The sequence below is a fragment of the Manacus candei genome, unplaced genomic scaffold, assembly GCF_025592945.1.
Source record: "Manacus candei isolate 608988 ecotype Guabito, Panama unplaced genomic scaffold, ASM2559294v1 h1tg000057l, whole genome shotgun sequence".
Taxonomy (NCBI): domain Eukaryota; kingdom Metazoa; phylum Chordata; class Aves; order Passeriformes; family Pipridae; genus Manacus; species Manacus candei.
The window spans coordinates 10,272,082-10,295,272 of record NW_026138105.1 but is presented as its reverse complement, the minus strand read 5'-3'; the positions used below and the strand labels follow the sequence as shown (position 1 = coordinate 10,295,272).

The 23,191-nt window shown below is 52.9% G+C and overlaps 1 protein-coding gene across 1 annotated transcript; it reads left to right on the top strand.

The window, feature by feature from the left end:
• Window positions 1-1,413: 1,413 nt before the first annotated feature.
• Window positions 1,414-22,277, top strand: RBBP8NL (RBBP8 N-terminal like). The gene is made up of 15 exons (XM_051802997.1): window positions 1,414-1,540; window positions 5,636-5,793; window positions 8,542-8,678; window positions 9,979-10,021; window positions 10,486-10,581; window positions 10,927-11,039; window positions 12,081-12,153; window positions 13,424-13,590; window positions 14,064-14,146; window positions 15,555-15,718; window positions 16,744-17,548; window positions 17,954-18,062; window positions 20,037-20,098; window positions 20,410-20,536; window positions 21,708-22,277. The coding sequence occupies exons 3-15, from the start codon at window positions 8,612-8,614 to the stop codon at window positions 21,824-21,826; spliced, it is 2,028 nt and encodes a 675-aa protein (XP_051658957.1). The 5' UTR covers window positions 1,414-1,540; window positions 5,636-5,793; window positions 8,542-8,611; the 3' UTR covers window positions 21,827-22,277.
• Window positions 22,278-23,191: the final 914 nt, after the last annotated feature.

Sequence of the window (23,191 nt, the reverse complement as noted above, 5' to 3'; positions counted from 1 at the left end):
CCACAGCCTCCCGAGCAGCTGCTTGTTTACCTGCCACCCATTTCCATAGCATGGGCGTGCAGCTGCATTCCTGGGAGCCCCAGCTGCTCTCACCTGCCTGACCTGTCCATGCTCGGGGAGCAAAGCTCGAAGCCACTGTTCGGCAGCAGAGCTGCAGATGGGTGATGTGATTCCTCCAGGGAAACACTGCCAAGGATGCTCAGTGCTCCTCTGGGATGACTGAGGAGCCAGACCAGCAGATGCAGTGTAAGGCAGCACAGTGACATCACTGCTGGTGGATGGATGGGACTTTACACCAGCTGAGGGTCTGAGCTGTTGGTTGGGCCCCGAGCTCTGGGGACACAGTGCAGGATGACTCAGAGGAGAAGAAGCTCAGCCTATCCAAATCCCCTTCCAGAGGAGTTTTCCCTATCCACTAGTCCTGGAATATCACAGGGAAACCACCCTCCCCAGCTTACGTGTCCTGTTAAGCAACAGGGACGCGTCCCTCCCGAGTCGGAGCCACGCTCGGAGGTGGCTGTGCCAGCACAGCAGGGCCCTGCGATCACCAGGCAGCTTTCAGCTGAGCAGGATGTGCTGTCTGGGTCCCAGATGTGTAGGCAACAGCTTTTTATTGCTTTTTATCAGTGCCATGCTGATGGGGAGCAAGTGCATCTTTTTCTTTCACAGCCCCTGTGTGCTGCTGCTCTCTGCAGCAATGTGGGGGAAGGGGGAATCCGTGCCAGCATTTTCCCCAGGGGATGCTGCACTTCAAAGGCTCAGGAAGTGTCCATTTTGCCTTCAGCTCCACCAGCCCACGGTTCTGGGTGGAAGCTGCTTGTGTCAGCAGCTGGAGCTGGGAGGCAACCCAGGCTAAGCCAGGGCTGCTGGCCAGGATCAGCACCCAAGTCACCCAGCCTTTTCTCACTGGTCCCCAAAGCATCCCCAGCCACTACAAAGTGCCCCCAAAAGACAGTTCAGGACCACAGGCTTTCATTGTGCACTTGCAAATAGCCATTTGTGTCACTTTGGGTGCATCCCTTCCCCTCTCCCAAGTGTTTGGGCTAGGGGCTGTTGTGTGCCCTAGTTTAGTTGGACATTGCTGCTGTCACATTTTACTTCTCTTTTTCTCTTCCTCTCAGAAAGTGCCAAGTTATATAAAATGAAAAAAAAAATCCCATCTTAATGGTGGATGAATTATTTAAAAGGGTCTGTTTGCTAATGTGATTGACTTCAACCAACAGCACAGGTTGAGCTGTAATTATGGGAAAACAATCAAATCTCTATCTGGGTTCACACCATACTGGTCTTGCCACTTTTTGTATTATAGCAGAACCTGTTGGGCGACTTTAGTTAAGCTGAGCCTCCTTTCTGCTGCTGGGGCAAAGAAACACAAACCAGTAGAGCCAGTCAGACTGCAAGGAAAAATTATGGCTTATTGTCTGTGCAAGTTCACCCACACTGCTCACTCCTGTCTCCTGCGTCCCAGATGACCGTGTCCGGATCACAACCTAACTGAGCTCAAGGAGTCAAGGAAGAGACACAGACACAGTCCTCCAATGTGAGTATTGTGCTTGCACTGACTTTTATCTGCCCCCTGGCATCCTGGGCTGTGTTACGTAGTTGGGAAGGGAGCTGGCGTGAGCCATGCACGGAGAATTGCCCAAAATTCGCTGAGCAGAGCACCGGGAGAGCTGTCACTTGGTGCTGGCAGACAGAGCCTGGTCCAGCTCCCATTTGATGGGCAGAGGCTGTTGTGTCACAGATTTGCTTGCTTTTCTGTCCTCTCTTGGAGTTCAAGGAGGAAATTTGGATTTCTCTAGCAGCTGGGGAGTCCAATGTTTCTGTCAAAGTGGCAGCTCTGCCTCTGCAGGGGTGCAGGGTCGGTGGGGAGCAGGGCTGAGTCCATCTGGGCTGTGTGGCCGCTGCCCAGCCGGGACCCCAGGGCTCTCCTCTGCTCTAACAAAAACTTTTCCTCTGGCATTTTCCACTTGAGTGTGAGAGGTAATGAGATATCCCTGCAATACAAAATGCAGAGAAATGGCATCCAGCTCTGGCTCAGGTGGAGTGAAATAGCTGTGGCGGGTCAGAGCGATTTGTGGGTGTCAAGGTTTATGTGAGTATCGGGGAATCTGGTGGCGTTTGTGTTTAAGGAGCAGGGACCATCAAAGCCTTCCTTAAGCAAACACCCAGGCTGTGTGACAGCCGTGGTGTGAGCAGAGATGGGGCTGTGGCCATGTGGGATGCCCTGTGGGAGCGTGTGGGCTGGCAGAGATGCCCATCCTGGGCAGGCAGCACTGCTCACCTGGGCATTAGTGCTGGGCACTGAATGGGCATCTGATCACACCTGATCCACCTTCCATGCAGCATCTCAGGCAGCACTGGACTGCACCAAACCATGCACATGCTCAGCACTAAATAAGTTTCAATGGGGTTGTGGGTTTCCCTTCCCACCCTGTTTCACACTCTGAATTGGTCACATCTCTGTTGCCAAGGCTAAGAATAAATTTGCTCCTTTTTCCTCGGTGGCAGGTTGGAGCTGGGTTGTGGTGGCCCCTGTTAACCAGGTGAGGTGGCCCTCTGTCCCCCTCCTCCATCCCTGTTGTGTTCTTCATGGGACATCGTGACAGTGCCCTCCTGGGTTGTCCAGTTCTGTTCCTTCAGGCAGCACAAATATTCAGCAAGGCTGGAGCTCACCCCCAGGCACAAGGTACCTGACTGTTACTGACTGCTGTAGTCCCTTTTTCCTACTTTCAATCCTGGAGGAAGGAAGTGATGGTGGGATTGCTGCCGGGGAGAAGCTGTGTCCACACACGCTGCCTCCTGGCACAGGGGTTTGTTGCTGTGGGTTGAACTGTCCCCACCGCCTGTTCCTTGTCCCTTCTGCTGGAACAGTCCCCCAGTGGGGAATTTTCTGAGTGCTCTTACAGGGTAGATGATCACAGATCCTCCCACAGCTTCACTAGAGGATAGAGGTCACTGATGCACAGTATGGATTCAAAACCCAGCCTGGGCAGCAAAGTGTCCCCAACACCAATGTGTCACCAGGCATTTGGGACAAACAGAGATGCCTCAGTCCATAAAAATGCCCAACTGTAGCTGTCCCATCTGTTGGGGGACACAATGTGGGGCTGAGCTCGTAAGAGAGGACGCATCCTTAGTGCTGTAGCAGGGCTAAACACCTAGGATGGTTTTTCAGGACTGACTCTTCCTAGCACATTACTCCTTTGTTAAACAGTGCTGAAAAGTTGATTCAGTCAAAGACTTCACCAAGGGAAAGAGATCTGTTCTTTCCATTTACATGGCCATTAGCTTGACTCAGGGTGCCCATGCACTCACTGACACAGCAGGAGCAGGGGTTGCCAGTTTACAGCAGAGTGGTCGCAGTAGAACTTCATGCCCCTTACCCCCTGCAAGGCCTGCTTTCCCACACAGGACCAGGAATGATGAATTCCCCATGTCAGAGCAGTAAGAGCTCCAAGGCATGCTGCCATGGAGGAGAAGACAGTGAGACCAAGATGCTCTCCAGGCACCATGTACAGCGTAACAGCATCACAAGCAAACTGTGAGGTGATACCATCCTTTATCAGAGATTCCCAGGGTATTTTCCTCCCACTTTCCCCAGCCAAGGGCTCTGGGGCTCGGGGAGAGAGTGGGAGTGTGTTAGCTGGGCTGGTGGAGGCAGTGACCACGTGCCTCTGCTCCCAATGGGGCCTTGAGCTATTCCCTGAACATCACCACTTCTCCATTAAAACACCTGAAACACGCGATAATGCTTCATTACCCACTTCCCAGAGCATTTTGAGGTGTTAATTAAGTAATGTTTACAGAAGCTGTGGTTACCCCAAGATGCACAGGCAGATAAGTGGCTACTCTTAATAATCTTCTGAATCCTTGTGCAGGCACACAAACCTGCCCATGGATCTGTCCAAAGCCCACCATGCTCTGTGGAGCATCATGGCATGACTGGTGGGTCCAAATGTCATTCCTCCTCAAGTGGAGAGAGAACAAATATTTAGTGTTAAACCTCAGCAAAGCAGCAGAAGCTGAGGAGTGGGAGGACAAAACCTCCCTCCCAGCTGGGTACAGTGCAAGGAGAGCCCCCCAAACTGTTCACTTGGCTATATAAAAGCCAAAATCCATTTCCTGGGCATATTCAGGTATTGCAGAGGACCAGCAGCTCCTGCTTTAGTGATCCTGCAAGGCCAGGGCAGCAAAGACTGTGTTGGGAGGAGGGATGTCCCAGTTCCCAGGGAAAACAGGGGGTCTCAAGCAGAAATGAGGCAATGAAAGAAAACCCCCATTGTTTTGGTGGTTGCCACAGCAGTTAGAAAAGCAGGAGCTGCCTCCATAGGGTTGGGGTGATGGGGTAGAAATTAAACTGCTGGGCTTGTGATCACCGTGGCTGTGCTGTATTATGGCAACAGAGACTTTATGGGGTAGAAGTAAATCCATGTGCAGGTTGGGACTTGAGGCTGGAGCTTTATCTTAGAGGATTCACTCCTGTTTTCCTCTCCCTGCCATGGGACACGTCTGTGCACACGTGAGCAGGGGCAGCATCTCCCTGGTGCTGCCGGTCCCATTTAACCTGTTCAGGGGGCTGTGACCAGCACCAGTCCCCAGCAAACCTGAAGGGCCATTGAGGCAGATCATAGCCCTGCTGGAGCTTCACAGCACCCGGGTGGGACCCCCAGCAGAGGCGACCCTGGGGCTGGGTGTCAGCAGCAAGAGCTTGCTGCAAACCGGCCCCTGGGCTGGCAGAGCAGCACGGAGCAGCTGCCCTGCTTCTGGGAGGATTTTCAGGTTGTGCGAGGTGGAGAAAGGCACTAAATCCTCCTCCCTGGAGAAGCAAGAGCCAAGGCTGCTCCTCCTGTCTCACCTGTTGGGGGGTAATTTTGCAATCTGCCAGCCCCTATCCAGCACCCACAGCAAGCCCAGTGCAGCGGAGAGCAGGCACTGGGCTCCATTTTAGGACAGCCTGTGCCATGTTAAGTCATGCGAATAAATAAATACCCAGCAAGAAAAAGAAACCCTCAACACACACAAAAAAAAAGCCCTCTTCAAACCCTCAAGCTCACAGTACCTCAGCAAAGAGCATTAGCTCCACATTGGCCTACGAAATACTCCTGGTACTGTAGATTTTCCATGAGTGATCAGGCAGTTTTTCTGAGTATAAATTTGTTTTATAATTCTAAAATTAGACCAGGAACATAGTAGGGTAGTCAAGGAAAGAAAGTTTGGCTGGTCAAAGCGGCTCTGCCCGGCAATCACCCAATGAGGAGTGTATTACATCAATCCAGCCTGGAGCTGAACAACTCCAGCACTACTGATGGGGAAATATCTGGTGGCAAATCCATTAAGCTTCACTGATCCCCACGGTGTTAGAATGTCACAGTTCTGCCTTTTTTTTTTTTTTTTAAGATTTAAGCTTGTTTAGCTAATGAGCTTCTTTATCCTTCTGAAAGGAGACAGTGCTGAGGGTGGGGATGTGTGTTGCTTACTGTGAGCATGGCAGGCAGTGCTGGAAGGCCAGGAACACCCTGGGCACCGGGGAATGGGGGACAGCTGTGCTCAGAGCCGTTGTCTGAGTCCATCCCCTCCCAAGGCCATCAGACAGGACAGAAAATAACCTCCCTGCTGCTCTTCCTTTCCCCAGCCGGGAGCATCCTGCCCCAAGGATGCCATCAGTACCCAGGCATTGCCTAGGGCTGTTCCAGTCCTGTGCATGAGAGCTGACATTCCTGGGGGACCCTGTGTACCAACCTGGACCCCTTTTCCTGCCCTGAGCTGACCATCAAGACATGAGGAGAGCAGGTGAGCAAAGCCACGGCAGTCAACAACTGCCCTGCCCCGGGTCTTGGATTTTCCAAGCCCTCCAGATTTAGGGGCTGGATGAAGAGTTTGCCTTTGGTCCCTGACACTGGGGCTCTGTTTGCAGAGGGCACCCGTCACTTTGAAATACATCCAGCCCTGCCGGAACACCAAAGGGCTGCTCCGGGCCCCTCCGCGGGGCCACATCCGGCACCGCTGGGTGTATATCACAGTGACAGCTCTGGAAAGGGCTCAGGGCTGTAAATGAAATCCCTGTCTCAGGGAGTGAGCTCCACACCGAGGGACTCTGTGGCCTGGGCTTCATCAATAAATCTCCTTCAATAAATCCTCTGGAGTGGGACAGAAGAGAGAAGGGAGCAAAGCTGAACCCCTCAGAGAGCCTGGGTTGCCCTGCTGCAGCAAAAGGCTGAATACTGGGTACAGATACATGGGGAGCAGTGCTCATGCAGGATCTCTGTTACAGTGTGTGTGCACAGACCAGAGACCCAAAGTCCTCTCCAGGTTTGCCACAGAGAGGCTGTCCTGTCTGCAGGCAGGGTTGGGTGCTGGCATCTCAAAAGCACCAAAAACAGCAATAGCATTTCCCCACTGATTGGATTCGCAGCAGGTCACAGGTCCCTGCCCACCTGAGGGCTCCGAGGAAAAGAAAATCAGGAGTGAACCCCAACCCTGGTGGCACCACAGCCGTGCATGGAAGGCAAAGCTGCTGCCCACACCCCAGCCCCGAATCTTGATCTGCCAGGCTCTGCCCACAGCGCTGAGTCACAGCTGCAGGGATCGGATCTGGCACAGAGCACCTGGGCTGCCCCCGCGCCCTCCACCTCCCACCACATCCCAGCCCAGCCCTACCTGCCTGAACCACAGGCTGGCACCAGTCCCAGCCAGGGTGTCACCTTGCCAGGATGTCCCAGCTGGAGCCTTGTGTCCTGAAATGCTGGGTTCAGCCCTTGGAGACACCAGCCTTGGGGAATAGGCAGCACCAAGATGGGCAGGGGCTGATCCAGCCCAGAGAGCATAGTAAGGAGCTCATGTAGCACCTCTGGCTCTGTTCCCAGTTGCAATCCCTTCCCAGATTACAACAATAGGGAATGTAATGGGAATTAGTACCTGAGCACTTCAGAGCCTTCCCAGCCAGCACTTGGGGTTTCAGTCCCATGACAGCAGTGGTGGGTCTCACAACCTCCCTTCAGCCCTGGGGAGGTGCTGTGCTCAGGGCAGAGCCAAATTTAGGACTTAGTGATCCTGGGAAGTGCTTCCCATGAATATCAGGGGTTTGGGGTTTTTTCTATTTTGCAGTAGAGTCAGGTGTTGTTTCTCCTGACTGGTTATTCAGCTGTGGCTCTTGGGGCTGAGTAGGAGAGATCAGTTCCCAATTCCATTTCACAGTAGCCCATCTCAAGCTGCGTGAGCCGCCACAAGTCACACCGTGCCTTGGGTAGCTTTTATTTGCTGGGATAGATCACTCAGCCCTGGGAAAGGGTGGGTTATTCCCAGGGAAGTGGGAGCAATGAATATTTTTAATATTTTTTTTCCCAGAGAGTGAGATCTCTCTCTATTTGCACCAGATTTGCTCAGAAGCCAGACGAAGTGACTCTGGGATGGTTCATGTTCAGGCAGCTGTTCTGCTGATCCGAGCGTGCCGAGAGCACGCGAGCCGAGCTCACTGTCTGTGCTTGCTGGCGCGTGCCTCATTTCTTTTGAAAATCAGATGCTTTAGGGGAAACTTTCTTCTTCCAGCTCTGCGTGCCCACATCTTGCATATGCAGGCAATCTGGCACACCTCTGCTCTGCATGCAGATAAAGGCACAGGCGGGCTGCCGGCAGCGAGCCGGGCTGGGAGAGGGCTGGAACCCAGTGGAAAACTTCTCATGCCGCCGTGGGGCTGTAAAACCCAGCTCCCAGCCCACTCTTCACTTTCCAACAACAGAGGGGAGGTTTTCTCCCTGGTCATCTCTTCGTGGCTGAAGGCTCAGTGTCCAGGTGCTTTGTTGGGATTGGGATTACTGGCCATGACTCACTAACCCGGCATGACTTTTAGGGGAGAAGCTCCTGTGTGGTAATGCTGAATGCCTTGCTGTGGAAGTCTGTCTTCTCCCAGAATGGTTTTTGTGGTCCTGGAAGACCCCACAGGTGTTGTGCCCACCCCAGCTTCCTGCAGGGCTTGGCTCTGCACACCACCTCCCCTGGTTTTCTGTAAAATTGGGTGAAAAACTCTGGTGTCTCCGAAGGTTCCCAAGAGGCTGCAGCCAGCAGCCATGCAGAAAGCCTGGGTGATGACAGTGAGGTGGCTGAGTGGTACGTGTTGCCTCTGTAGAAACTCTGTGTAGTGCCAGAGGGAGAAGTGATGCTTGGACCCATCTCCTGCTGGGCCCATCGGGGTCAAGCACCAACGCTGCTGCAAATTTTCCCACCATCAGTCCCCATGTGGTCCTGGCACAAGTCCTGCAGTCCCCTCTTTATCCTCGAGAAAATGTCCTGCCCCACCTCGTCCCAGAGAAATGCAATTTAAACAGCTCAGCAGGTAGAGGAAAAGCCTGATTTTCCAGCTGGGCTTTCAGTTCTCCCAGTTTCCAAGACATGCTCTTTACTGTGCTCAGAGCTGAGGCAGGGTGGACAAAAATGCATCTCATGGTTTAGCAAATGATTTCCTTTCCTAGCTTTGGGCTTTGCCCCAGAACACCACATGCGCAAGACTCATCTCTTTTATTGGACTTTTTCTTTCTATTTTAGGCTGAAACCTGAATAATTTGAAACAAAAGGACATCCTCGTGCAGGAGCAGCGTGTGGCTCAGCCCTGAACATGACCACAGAGAGTTTTGCAGAGTTCCTGAACAAGCTCAAGGAAATCCATGAGAAAGAGGTCCAAGGTAAGGAGACATGAGATGTCTGATCAAAAACTGGCCAAGGTCCATTTCTGTGTAATGCCACTTTGATCTGTTTGGTTTCAAATAACCAGAAGGGAGGAGGAGCAGGTGTGGAACTTTGGGGATTAGTGCTGAGCAAGCATTACCTGTGGGGATGTACTGGGATGTGGGATCACAGCCTGGCCCTCAGGGGAGCACCCCCTCTGATGGCACCTTGGTGCCTCTCACCGGTGGAGAACAAAGTTTACTGAGAAAATCAGTAGCTTTGTGGATGATGAGGAGGAGCAGAAGAGAGCATCCAAGGCTCCTGGAGAGCGAGCCACGGAGGTGCTCAATCCCTGTGGGAATCCCACTTGCTCCAAGCGTTAGCCGTGGGGGTTTGGCTCCTTTCCTGCTCCTGGTGCCATAGTCTGTGCTAAAGGTGAATTGGGAGGTTTGTAGAGGTGACACACACACCTGCTGGGCATCTGCTCCAAGCAACGAGGATTGGAGTACATTTGGATAGTGAAGGATCAAAGGGAAAACAGAGAGATGCAATAATCTATAAGACAGAAGCAGCAGGAGATGAAGCTCTGTTAAAGAAAGCATTAGAGTCAGGTTGGATAGTTTATTCCTCTAGGGAATAAATTATTCCTCAGGTCATACATTATTAAAATAAAACCCATTAGGTTAAGCAACCAAATGCCAAATACAATTGTTTTCCTATTAGAATAATTCCCAGTATCAATATTATGAACAAAACATCAGCACTTTTGGAGGATTCTGGCTTATGAATTCATTCTTCACTTGTGTAATTTCAAGCCGTGTGAGAGTTAGAGGAAGCTGTTGAGCAATTTAAACCACATGTTTACATCTACTTTGCATAAAATGTATTTGACAGGATGTAACGTCTGCAGATCCATCAACCAAAGCCATTCTTGTTCAGCTGTAAATATTCTCCAAGATGCTTTCCAACCCTGAGAGCTATAAAATACTGCCCACCTGGGAAATGTATGCTGTAGCGAGAAATAAGTAGAAACAAAACTAAACCAGACTTCTGAGGGGGTGGGAGGCAAATGCAGATGCATTAAATACTCGGAATACAAAATGTGCTCACATCCTGTGAGGTTTTTCCAGCTATATTAAACTGTGGTGGTGTTCCACACACACAGTGTGTTACTCCTTCTCGGAAATACGGTTTGTAAATCGATGAGATTTCTGCAAAGCCACGCACCTTCCTGAAGTTCCCTCGCTGCAGTTCGTTTCTGAGTGCCAGGGGATTGGCAACAAACACCCACCTCTCTGCCTCTGTTCCTTGTTCCAGGTCTGCACAGCAAGCTGACGGAGCTGACGACGGAGAAGTGCCGGTGAGCAATGCCGAGCCCACCCCACCCACGCCGCGGTGGGACAGGGGGTGGAGGGGTGGTTACACTGCTTAATTTTCAGACCTCCCGAGTTCTCCTCCAAAACTGATGGATTTAGAGAGCACTGCTTGCCTTTCTGGCTCTGCCAAATTCAAACCTTTCTGGAGTTTTTGCCACACAAGTCTCCAGCACAGGCAGGGCTCGGTGTGATCCCAACCTACCTCCGGTTCGCCTTCCCACTGGCAAGTGATGCTCGTGCCAGCTCGTGATTGTTCTCTTGGGAAGCAATAAACTGTGAGGAAGCGAGCTCCTAACTCCAAGAGAGGTGTCACAGGGCAGCATCTGTGCTCTAACACATTTGTTTCCCCTCCTGCCCCACAGGCAAAAGGGCGCTGTGAATCGAGGCACAGACTTTGGGAAGAAATCCAATAACTCCCTTTTTTTGTGTGTTCTGTTTTTTCAATTAGTGATGCTCAGAGAATTGAAGAGCTGTTTGCTAAAAATCACCAATTGAGAGAACAACAAAAGGTCCTTAAAGAAAATGTAAAGGTGTTAGAAAACAGGTAGGATTTGTTTTTCAATAGGGTGCTGCTTAGTGGCAGCAACTGCATCATCCTAGGGGGAGACTTCAGAATTTGCTGTCTTCCCAGGAGTGGGGTATAGCACGGGAACCTCTGTATTGCTCATACTCAGCTACTGGGAGAGCTGGAGGAGTCTGAGCACATGCAGAGGAGCTCATGATGGTGGGACTAGATCTGGGGGGGTGGAAGGGTCAGTGATAACCCCTCTCACCAATTTGGGGTGATGGGCTGGGTGTTCACACTTCTCTATGGGGAGGGCAGGAGCTTATTTCCCCCATGGAAACTTTGTGGTAACAAGCTGCTGGCCGTGGTTTTTCCTTCCTCCAGGCTGCGAGCAGGTCTCTGTGACAGATGCATGGTCACCCAGGAGCTGGCCAAAAAGAAGCAGAATGAGTATGAGACCTCCCATTTCCAGAGCCTGCAGCACATCTTCATCCTCTGTACGTACCACTGCCCGCTGTAGGCTCAGCTTTGGCTGGCTCAGCCTGTGCTCAGTTAGTGCCTCTCCCAGATAACTTGCACAGGAGCCCTCGTGGTGACCAGGCACCCAAAAGGGGTTTGGGGGTGGGGAGAAGGGAGGGAGCAGAACTGTGGATGTCAGCCACACCACCCAAGCAGAGGTAACAAAGCAGCAGAGCTGGGGTTTGCAGCCCTCTGCACCTCCAGAAAAGAAATGCCAGGCCATGTCAGCTGCAAGGAAAAAAGATGCATTTGGCATGGCAGGAGCAACACTCTGGCAAAGACAGGAAAGTCACAGCAGCAGCTCAGCACGGGTAAATGGAAATCAAGCAACACGTGTGATGGATCTTCTCCTGAGCTTTTGGCAGGGCTCCCAGCACTGCTCAAGAGTGGGTTTTTTTTCCCTGGGGATTGGGCTGACCCCAGGAGGGTCATGGGGATAAGGGAGATAAGGCATTTAGGAGGGACGGAGAGGTGCCAACAGCCCTTGGTTTATCTCCCCTGCTATGCCACTGCTCCCCGAGTGCTGCTTTCGAGCAGGAGCAAGCCAAGGCAGTCACCCACCCTGCCCGTGCTTGCCCACGGCCTCCTCACTGCAGCACCCGCCTGGTGGGTGCTCTCAGCTCCCTCTGGAATTTGCCTGATCCCACCCCAGACCCCCAGTCCTCCCCCTAACTCAGCACCTGCTCATCAGGGGCGGTTGTGGTGTTCAGGGCAGGATGTTGGCTGTTTCCAACCCACCACACCACGGCCGCTGCTGCATCTTGTCGTGCTCTCCCCCTGAGCTGGACAAGCTGCAATCAGACCCAGTCCTGATGAAACCTGAGTCAGAAAGTTGCTCCCTTTTATCCCTTAGTCCCTGCACATTTTCAGAGAAGGAAGGAAGGAAGGAAATTCAGCATTTCTCCAAAACCTGCTGCCGTTCCCCCCTCCTCCTCCCCTGAGGACCCCAGCGAGCTGTGGAGAGTATCAGCTCTCTCCTTGCAGCACCTGAACCCTCAGCACAACCTCTGTCCCTGCAGCTAATGAGACAAATCGCCTGAGGGAAGAGAACAAAACTCTCAAGGAAGAACTGAAGAGGCTCCGGAGCCTGGAGTAAGTGCTTTCCTGGGTTTCATTAATTCTCAGGGGTGTTAGTAAGGACAGGGGCATCCCCACAGCTGAGCAGGGCTATGTCCAGACTGCAGCATCCTCAGGGGTATTTTAGCATCTAATTCCTGCGGATTCCTGTATATATTAGACATTGACACATTCCTAATAGTCTCAAAACCCTTGTTGACCTTTGCTCGCTCCCCTGTTAACCAGCATCCAAGGATTCAGTGTTTGGGGAACAAGGGTATTCAACCCCTCTCCTCCTCATGGGGTACAGCTCATGGGAAGCAAAGTCCTGGGCTGCTCAGCTTGGCCATGGACCTCCACCTGGGCTCTTCCATGGCACCAGCTCCCCTCCTGCAGCAGCCAGGTTGTGTTTTGGAGGAAGGAGAGTGACACACAAGGAACTGTGATGCAGTTAAAGAGGGAGAAGAGATCAGCACCAACAGGTTCGTATCCCAGCAGAGCACTGTGCTGAAAGCCAAGTAACCTGCCAGGCTGGCCAATATATACAAATCAGCTCATTCCTCAAGGGTTTAAAGTCCAGAGGAATTAGCACTGAGGAATTAGTTTAGAAATGTGTTTTCTTTGGAGCACAGGAGCACCATCCACTTAAAGAGAAACTCTGGCTTTTACTCCCCAAATGCTTCTCAAGACCTGACTAATTCCAGAGCTGCAGGTTGGGCAGGGCTTGATGAGTGCTCCTGCTCTGCTCTGCTCTCCCTGGGATGCTGGATAGGAAGATTTCCAGCCAAACATCTATGTCTCAGCATCAGAGTCCAGCCAGGACTTTGTCCATGACATAAACATGTGTCTCCAAGACTTAGTCATTCCCTCATAGTCATCAAGACCATCAGCCCCTCCATCCTGATATGGTGACAGAGCACAGCCACCACATCCTCATGCTGAATCCACCCCTACGTGAGGCTGAAAGCCCAGCCAGGGACATACAGGTTCCCACAGGGCTTTTGCAATAGTCACAGCTGGGTCCTGGCTTACCCAACGTCGTGGCATCCTGCGATGTTACCCACAGCCAAGTGGGGCAATCAGACCTTGAGCTGTCGTGCTGGCTCTGTCCCATGCTCCAGACTGCAGCTGAGCCAGTGATAAGCTTCAGTGGAAGGAGATGAGTCTGAGGATCCAGTATATCCACATACACACTTACATAAATATGCACATTTGTATATCGGCCTCAGAGCTCCCAGTACAGTGGCTCCAAAACCTTCCTTCTCCTACCCCTTCCCATTAATTCATGTCCTTTTCCTTTCAACAGGGACAGGGCAAAGAACCCAGGAGTCACCTCCAGAGAAAGCAGCTCCACACCAAGCTCCCCATTGCCTTTACTGTCCCCGGTGAGCAGAACTGTTGGCAGCGAGAAAGGAGCTCACAGGGAAGCAGAAGAAGCCCACCATGATGTGGCAGACCTCGAACTGGGAGAAGGTGGGTGTTGCTGGCTCCTGCCACCCTTGAGGGACCTGGGAACGGGAAGAGTGACAGAGTCATGGTGCAAAACTGCTCTGGGAAAGGGTCTGGAGAGCGAAGGCCAAGCTGTTGTCATCTCAGATGGACATTGCCATGGGTAGAACAGGTGCTGGGGGAGAAATGCACATCAAAGGAGAAACACACTGCTCTGCATTAGAGAAAAAGAGTGTTTGGGAGCCCTCACTGTAACACAAGTGATGTGCAAGTGTGGATCCACCACCTGTTTCATGCAGAGACCATGTTGCCCAACCACATGTGTAATGGAGGGAACGTTCAATCAGGTGCTGGCTTGAGCCAAAAGGAAATTTTGACTCAAAGTTTTCAGTAAGGGGTGGTTGGTACCAGCCAGTGGGTCCCTGGGAGGCTGTGAGACTCCAGCACACTGCAGGGCAGGGCTGCAGCAGCTCTGGGTGACTGTGTCTTTCTTGCAGCAAAGCCTGCAGCACAGAGAAGCTCTCCAAGCAGCAGGACTTCCCCAGGCACTGCCCTCCAAGAAGTCAGCCTTGCAGAAATGGTGAGTTGTCAGAGATGGTCCAATGTCCTCAGGCCTTCTCCCCACCGCTGTGGTCATCTGAACTGGATCAAGACAAGCAGATTGGGACAGGGAAAGAGTAAGAGGCACTCAGAGGGTGAAACAACTAACCAGACTTGGGCAGTGCCAAGGAGGGCATCTAGCAAATGCCAGGTGCATTCTCTCTGCAGAAATTGCCACTTGCTGCAAGCAAAGCATGTGAAGTTTGGCACAGGCTCCTGTCCCTGCTGTGAACATGCACATCCATGTTTGCTCCTGTGTTTATCCTTCATGACAACACATCCAGCATCCTTGAGTCCTCTGCCCATTGCTCTGGTTCCTCTCTTAGATGTCTTGCTGGGGAAACCTCTGAGGAATGAAGGAGCTGGGGAGATTGTGCTGAGCCACATTTCAGTGTAGCTTATTCTGAGCCATAGAGCCAGCTCTCCATTACCTGGGTGAGCAAGGAGCTGGAGCACAGTGAATGTTGGAAAAGCCTGGAGTACGTGTAAACTGTGGGAGTTGTGGGTACCAGGAACAAACACACCACAGCAGCCCTGCCCAAGAGCAGATACAGGTGTCTCTCCATGTGCAGCATAATGAATATTGGTATTTTCAGAGGGCCTGGTGTTCAGTGGTTGCCATTTTGTGCATTGATGCAAACACAAACACAGAGAGTGTGCCAGCTGAGGGTTGCTGAGTGATATGGTGACACTGGGTGCTGGGAGGTGAGACTGCAGGACCTGGAGCCCTGTTCCTGGTCATGGGAAATCAAACCCACAAACACACCCACATAGGTGCTTCTGTTTTGGCACAGGTTTTGCTTACCTGACCTCCACAAAAAACTTGAAAGAGCAGGTGAAAAGGGGCTTTGGTAAGGCTGCAGGCAGGCTGTGGGGATAATTAATAGGGACCACAGGAAGGGTTGGTGACATCTCCAGGTGGGCAGGGAAAAGTCAAGTCAGAACATGTGGTGAGCCTTTCATGACAGCTGATGGAGATGATGATGTCCTGGCCTCACAACCAGGTACTCCACTAGAAATACACCCACCAAACCTGTGTGTGCCAGGAGCTTACATGAGTAAAGGCTAGGGAATATGCAGGGTCTTATCTTGGTTAAGCCACTGAATCATGACTTGAGCAGAAACACAAGACCTCCTGCTCTACAAATCAGGGCAGCCCAAAAACAGAGAGTGCAGTAGATCCTACCAGAAAGCATAAGGGGGAAATTTCCCAGTAAAAATTAATAAAAATCTGGTCAAGCTGTTGACCAGAATCATCAAACAGAGCACTCAGGAGCTGCTTGTCTTGTTATCACTGGTAAAGAGATGCACCCCAGCTCAGCTGGGCTTCCTGTAGCTCGGGGTGCACAGCAGAATGGCTCACCTGGGCTTTCTCCCCTCTGCCACAGGCATCCCAGAGGATTTCCAACCAGCTGCATGGAACCATTGCCCTCGTGAGACCTGGTTCCAGGCCCTGTCTCCTGGAAAAGAGCCACTCAGGGACAGCAGTGTCACCACCAGCAAGGAAGACTCCTCTCCCTCCGGAGCGCGAGCACAGCCCCAGCCTTGAGGCGTGAGTACCAGCTCCTGGGTCGTGGTGTGAGCCAGATCCATGGCCCAAGGCACTGTCCCACTGGGCAGACTGAGATGGCCAGTATCCACTGTGTCTGTCCACCTTCCCCTCCAATCTTCTCCCACAGCCTTGGGGAGGGGGGAATCTCCCAGTTTATACCAGCAAAAAATGACTGGAATGCAGCCCAACAAGGTCAGCCTCTCATTATTCCAGCTTCTCAGATAGACCCATAAAGTGAACCGGGTGCCCCCACCTCCAGCTAGGAGAAGGACTTGTCCCATGGCAGGCAGGAATCCCTGCTCCTCCTTATCTATTCTAATGGGCTTTTCTACAGGGCTCAGCACTTCCCAGGCTTATCCTCCCCATGGATTTCAGGAGCACAGAGGGCTGAGCAAAGCTAGTGAGTTCACCTGTAGCAAGTTTTCCAGAGTGGGAGTAGTTCTGCTGAGCATTCCTGGGAAAAGCTTGCACTCATGGAAGGGAAATAACCAGTGATAGCAGGGACTGGGTTTACAGGGCAGGTTCATGCACTGTACCAACCTTCTTAGCATGGCTGTAAAAGGCTCCCATTGAATGAGATTAGGGCAGAGTGGGCTGTTCCTCTGTCCTGGGTGTCTTCAGGCCCACCAAGGCACTAAGAAAGCCCAGGAGGGTGGGTAGGATGCTGCTGGCTGTAAGGCATGATTTGAAAAGTGATGTCTCAGCAGCAGTGCTGATGTGAGTGGTCACTGCATCCTCACCCTCACTCAACCCACTGCCTGGACCTGCTGTGGCCCAGGGACGGGGAATTGCTGCTGGATAGGGATGGTTTCCTGCAGTGTGTGCAGTGAGGAGACCTGCTGCCTGAACCCTCCAGCCACCAGGACCTTCTTCCCCAGCACCCAAAGGCAAGCATGATGCACAGGCCAAGAGCTGCAAGAGGGCACAGAAAGAGCAGAACAGACCACGTACATACCCTGTAAGGCTAGGAAACCACAGGAGAACCCTCTACTCAATGTGATGGGTTTTTTCATTCCTTTTTTTAGTTATTTAACAGCAAACAAACTGGACTCTCCCAGGGCTGCTCCATCCTACGAAAACCTAAAACTGACCACTCGGAGAGAGCAGCTCTGCCTCCTCCACAAGCACCTTTCCCTGCACCAGCTAGGGCTGGCGAGTCACTGCACCTCGGCTGAGCGGGATGGCAGCAGCTTCTCCAGCCATTTGCTCAGGACCAAAGATGCCGAGGGCAGGACACGGTCACGCGACGGCTGGGAAGATCACGCAGCCTTGCTGAAGCTCCCTGCCACCATGGTGTACGTGAGGGATCAGCACCTGGAAGAAAAACTGCACCTCCTCAAGCACCGGGAGCGGCTGCAGCACCTCCTCATGCAGCAGTGCCAGCCAGGCCAGCGGGCAGAGGGAGACACCAAGCTCACACCCGAGGAGCGGCCCCTCTCCCCGTGGCTGAGCATCGCAGCGGGATGCAAGGAGGAAAGGTCCTTCCTGGAGGATGCCGCGGATGGGAAGGAAGAGAAGGAGCTTTGGCTGAGCCGAGACCGCCCCGAGCTCCGAGCAAAGGTGAAGGAGGCAAGGGATGACGATGCAGACACGCCACTGGATCTGTCAGACTCCGGCCGTGGCAGGGAAACAGACTGGCACCACCGCCGGGAGCTGCGGAGCTGCGGCAGCCCTGGGGAGAGCCCTGCTGAGCTGACAGCCCGCGGCCCTAGTGGGAGGCACAGGGCACAGCGGGACGACCTGCGCTTCCCCTACCACTGGCCCAGTGCCACCCGGGCACTGCCTGGTGCTGCCAAGCAGGAAGAGGAGGAGGAAGAGGATGCAGCTGTGGTGAGTACAGCTCGTGTTGGCACCAGCTGTGGCCCCTTCCCCTCCCCAGGGTGTCCAGCACTGCTGCTGGCACCATTGTGACCACTGTTAGGAGGATGGCTTTGATTTATGTGATGCCAACTTGCACATGGCAGAGCCACAGCTGCTCAGCCTGGGCTCTCATTCCCCATCTCCCCTCCAGTGCCTGTGGGGTTTCCATCTGAGCCCAAGGACAAGCAGTGTCTGTGCCCCCTCCTGCAGGCTGGTGCAGGAGGTGTGCTGGGCTCCCTGCAACACACCACAGCACACAGAAACGCCTCCGTGATGCTCGTCCCCATGGGTGTCGCACATAAGGGCTGGGGACAATCCTTTCCTCCTGCCTGGTGGCAACAGCCTTTGTGCTTCCTGTATCCCTGTATCCCACAGCTCACGCTCTCACGGGCACATCTGACAAACAACTCCACACCGAGCAACCCGGAGGCCCTTCCTGAGTCTGGGGTGAGACGGGATGTGAGTGCACAGAAGGAAGAACCAGGTAAGAAGCCTCAGGCAAATGTGACATTCGAGAAGGCAAGAGCAAAAGGTGCATTTTGGCAAAGGCATCTCCCAGCCCGGAGCTCTGTGCTAGGTTCTGCACATACCTGCAAACACACCAACAGGAGAGACCCTTCCAGGGACTCAGGTGCTCCTGGCTCCCAACAATTTTGGGCCATTAGGGGAAATTAAGATTTCACATTTCTGCCCTTGAGAGATCAGTTTTCAACCCTAGAGATGTCCAAAATTCAGGCTCAGTATCTATAGGGAGAAAGTAACTTCAGCTGTTCTGGAGAAAAGCCCAGTGTCTCTGCCCAGCACGGTCAGGAGCCACCCATGGGGTGCCCTTACTCACCCTGCAGAGCACCCTCCTCTCCATACCTGGTGGCATGGAATTCCCAGGAGCTAAAGAGGTCAATGTAGCTCCAACCTATTGGCAAAACCCACTCCAGAGTGAGCAGCAGCAAGATAATGTTGCTGCTCCAGCATTACCCACCCCTCTCAGGGAAGTAGAAGCTCAGAAGTCCCCAGGAGAGATGGGGAAAACACAAGAGGTTTGCAGGACCAACACTGGAAAACCATCCCTGTCTGTCCCCTTACTCCAATGCGTGCCCTGTGCTGGTACAGCACACAGGGTTGAGCATGGAGACAGGGATGCTGGTACCTGTAGCAGGTAGACCAGGATGCTCTCCTGCTTTTTCCCTGCTCCATCCCCCATAAGAGCCCTTTCAAGGCTTTCTCCCTGCCTGACCACCAGGGGACACGGGTGCCATGTTTGTCCAGGTGGGTGGGAGGCAGCAGCCATGGGGATCGGAGCAGGAAGCACGTCTGCTGAGAGCTGCTCAGTACCAGTCTTACTGGCTTGACCAGAAAGTTGAGCTCTCCTGGATTAGTTGGTCTGGGCGTGTCAGAGTGGTTTGGGAACACTCTCCGGAGCAGGATTTTTCACGGTGGAAAAAAAAAAAAAAGGGAGTCCTCTGTGATTTACATGCTAAGGAGATATCATCATGACAGAAGAATTTCAGCTGATTACATTCTGAGTGTGGGAATACAGGACTTTCTTCAGTTCTCACCTTAAGGTTGACACAAAGCCCAGGAAACAAGACACAAAAACTTCTGCACTTTCTAGTGAACCTTAACCTGCAGAAGGATAAGGTGAGGATGGGATCAGGCCACAGGAACTCCTGGAAGCAGCACTGTCTGCTCTCCCACCTGGGTAGGGAGGCTGCCCTGCTGAGCCCCACCCCAGCCAGACCTGGTGTCATAACCAAGAAGTACTGAGCTTCTGGAATGCCCCTGCCCATCAGAAGAGGGCACAGCCCTGCCCCCAGCCCTGTCTGACCTCCACAGCCAGCCCAGGTGTGCTGCTGTGGGTGCAGTCAGGGTGATGCCACCAGCAGCAAGGTTTGGCCCCCAACTCTTGCAGATTCACTCTGTGCAGAGGTCGAGTGTGTGCAGGTTTGTGTCTGGGGTTCTGTAGCCTTGGGGTCTATGTGCAGCAAAACCTTTTGCTGGGCAGAGAAGTGTCTCCCCTGCCTTTCCTTCCTTTGCTCCTCGGCACATGTTTCCTGCCAAGAGACACTGACCAACACCAACAGCAAATGTGTGAAAAATATGCTTCTCCCCACCTGGGGCTAAAATGGGAAGGTGCAGTCTGGGGTTTAAATACCCCTCAGCTTCCCACCTGAATGTAGCCACAGATGTAGGGGCAACACTTGCAACTTTGGTGTAGCAAAGTCCTACGGATACACCTTTACTGGGAGCTGGTTTCCCAACCGAGTCCTGTTGGATCATCCATAAACATTCATTCCAAGCCACTAAGCTCGCAGTGTCTCTGCTTTGCAACACAGTTTATTGCTAAACCTGTTTTCTGCCTCAGTGGCTCTCAGAGCACGGACCAGTGGCTCTGTGTCTGCTCATAAGCTTGTCAAGCCTCCTGCCAGCCAAAAAAGCCCTTCTTTTTGTGTTTCCTTAGATGACAACGATGCTGAGTCTGGGAAGCAGGAATCCGATGAGCCAGACACAACGGACAGCGAGGTTGGTTTGTTCTCCTCAGCCATCAGCTTAGGCTGCCGGGTCCAAGAGGCATAAGACAGGTTGTCCCTGCCCAAGCTCCCTCCAGAAGGTGATGGCTCTTCCTGCACTAGGTGCCAAAACTCATTCCCACCCTGTTACACAACTTGTTGCTGAGGGATAGAAGTATCACTCTTTCCAGCTAGACAAGAGTGTTTATGAACAATAGCATTTGTCATCACTCCATAGGAATGATCACAAAGGTCCCTGGCAATGCCACTAGCTCCCTGGGAAATCCAGGCTAGTTTGTAGACTGACTGTTCTCATTGCTATAGGGGGCTGCCCCATATGAAGACGAGATCCTACGAGAAGCCGAGGCTGATGGGAAATACTTTTGCACCAAAGACAAAGCTCATGTGCAGCAGAAGAAGAGAAAAAGAGGACAGGATCTTTGGCTGAAAGGTAGGGAGGAGGAGTCCCTCGGGGCATCAGCTCGGGGTCACAATTTCTGCTGCTTCTCAAGAGGCTCCTGTGAGAAAAGCGTGAGGGAACCGAGGGCAGAGGGGAGGAGGGTTCTTCTGCCGAGCACATACCACGCTGTGCTGTGTTTTGGCAACACCTGTCTCCAGCTGGAGGAGCCCCCTGCTAATGGTTAGCCAGGGCAGCCTGGGCAGGGTGACCAGGAGAGCACTCCTGAGCACCTAAGCTAACAGAGCTGTGTTTGCTTAGCAGGTCAGGGAGGCAGTGACTGGGGAAGGCCAAATTCCCAGGGGTGAGTTATTCACATGCAGAGAAAGGTTTCTGCCCATTCTGTTGATCTCCCAGTGTGGCTGGGGAGGTTTCCCTGCTGACAGAGGAATGTGTTGTACTCGTGTTTCCTACAGGTGAATAAGCAGAAAACTGCTCCTGATAAGGGTAAGGAAAAGACAGACCTTTGTCTGTCAGGCCTTAAAAAGTGCTCTGTCAGACAAACCCTGCTGCTCACCCCCTCTGTACCAGCCATAAGGACAGGGAAGTGTTGACCCAATTATAAATGTAGAGAGGTCTGCTGCTGGAACATGAAAGGAGACTGTTTAACAGCCCAGCCTTCAGAGGGGTCTGCTTACTCAGGGTACACCACCAGAGCTGGGTGACAAGAGGATTTGCTCTACAAAATCAGCCACTCAGAGCAATGGGGGGGAAGATGCCCTGTACACCCCAGGGCAGACACATCCAACGTTCTAGGACAGGATGGAGATGTCCCAAGTGAGGACTGAATGCAGCTGTGGTAGGAATGGGGCGATGGAGAGGCATAACACTTCTCTCAGCATGTGGTGTGGGCCACGTACCACACTGGAAGGGGGGAAAATACAAGGAATACATCCTGCTGGTCTGGGTACCCTCTCAGATATGCTCCTGCATCAGGTCAGTTCTCTGCCTATTTCTGCTTTACATGCTGTTTCTGTGTCCAGGATGACAACAGCCTCCCCTGGATAATCCACACCTCACTTGTGAGGTGTTTCTCTTGGTCGTTCCTCTGCTGAGCTTTGCTTCCTCCTGCACTGTCCCTATTTTGGGATGAGGCCATGCTGATTCCGTACGTGTAAATCCATTGCTCTGTGGTTGACTCCTGCTGTCATCTTGCTGTTTACAGGAGCTAAGAAGTCAATGAGAGGAAGAAAGAAAATCAAAGTGGAGCAATGCTCAGTGGGGATCACAAAGGAACTGGAGAATTGCTCTGCATCCCACAACGATACCTCTGAGGAGAGTTAACAGCAGGGCAGGATGAAGTGACATGGAGGGCTCGGAGGCCTCAGCATCCCACCCATGCTGGGAGTGAATCCTTCTGTCATGCTGGGCCTGGCAGTGGGAATTCATAAGGACCCACTAATGGGTAGAGCACTCAGAAACTCCTCACTCAGTGCCCCAGGAGAGGCTAGGCAAGGAAGAGCCCTGCAGGTGATCCCCAGAGCAGCCAGGTCATTGCTGGTGGAGCAGCACATTCAGCCACCCCAGCCCTGCACTGGAGCAGACCCTCAGACTGGTGCTAAGAGGAGGAAACATCTCTTTGCAGCACTCACCCTGGATCAGAACAATGATTCTTCCCTGGGATTTCATGCTTGGAGAACAGACTACCCAGACCCTGTTCCTAATGTAGGATGGCCTGGTGGCTGGTCAAAGGGTGGTGACCAAGCTAAATGCTGCATGTACAAACTTGCTTTGATTAAATCCCTACCCAAGTTTCATACACATGTGGATCTTCTTTGACCTGGAAAAAGTCCGTGGTTTCCTTTTCCAGTTAAGTGAGGAGCAAGCACATGAGTGGACAGGTGGGATGTGTCCCTAGAGAGGGCAGGGAGAAGAGCATGGGAAGGGAGGGCTTGGGTGCTCCCTCTCCCCAAGGTGTCCTGCATGCCTGGAAAAGGTCAGTGTGTGAGACCCAGCTCAGCAATTCACACTAACTTTGACAGGATCGCTGGGAGCTGTTTGTCACATGGATAAACTGTTCTTAATAATATTTTTTTTTCTGTTGGGCTGAGATGGGAAGGACTGCAGTGAGCATCCCTGTAGCCACAACATCACTCCAGGAGCCAGGCTGGGGTGTTCCTGGAGCACAGCTGGAGAACAGGGGGACAAAACAGGAGACCAGAGAAGGAGTGCCAGAGCCAGTACTTTCCCTAGTTGGTGCCCCATCATTTCCTTTACCCGCAGTTATTTCTATTTAAACGTGTGTTTGTCTGTCCGTTCACAAGAGCGAAGGCGAAGCTCAGCCAGCCAAGAGCAGCATCTTTATCCTGCAGCGCCTTCCCGCCTCCCCAGCATCAAAATCTCACTTTAAGAGGGGGAGCAGGGGCAGGAGGGGGTCCAGCCCTGCACGGGGCAGTCCTGCACGCAGCCGGGCGGGAGCGGTGGAAGCGATGCGGGAGCGGTGCGGGCGTGGCGGGAGCGGTGGAAGCGGTGAGGGAGCGATGCGGGAGCGGTGCGGGCGTGGCGGGAGCGGTGGAAGCGGTGAGGGAACGATGCGGGAGTGGTGGAAGCGATGCGGGAGCGGTGCGGGAGCGGTGGAAGCGGTGCGGGAGCGATGCGGGAGCGGTGGAAGCGGTGCGAGAGCGATGCGGGAGCGGTGCGGTTGCGGGA

What these genes read in the sequence shown, in the direction of transcription:
- RBBP8NL (XM_051802997.1), top strand. Translation starts at nt 8,612, where the DNA reads ATGACCACAGAGAGTTTTGCAGAGTTCCTGAACAAGCTCAAGGAAATC. An exon ending in AGACCTCGAACTGGGAGAAG is followed by an intron (nt 13,591 to 14,063) that starts GTGGGTGTTGCT and finishes TCTTTCTTGCAG; the next exon opens with CAAAGCCTGCAGCACAGAGA. An exon ending in ACAGGATCTTTGGCTGAAAG is followed by an intron (nt 20,537 to 21,707) that starts GTAGGGAGGAGG and finishes TGCTGTTTACAG; the next exon opens with GAGCTAAGAAGTCAATGAGA.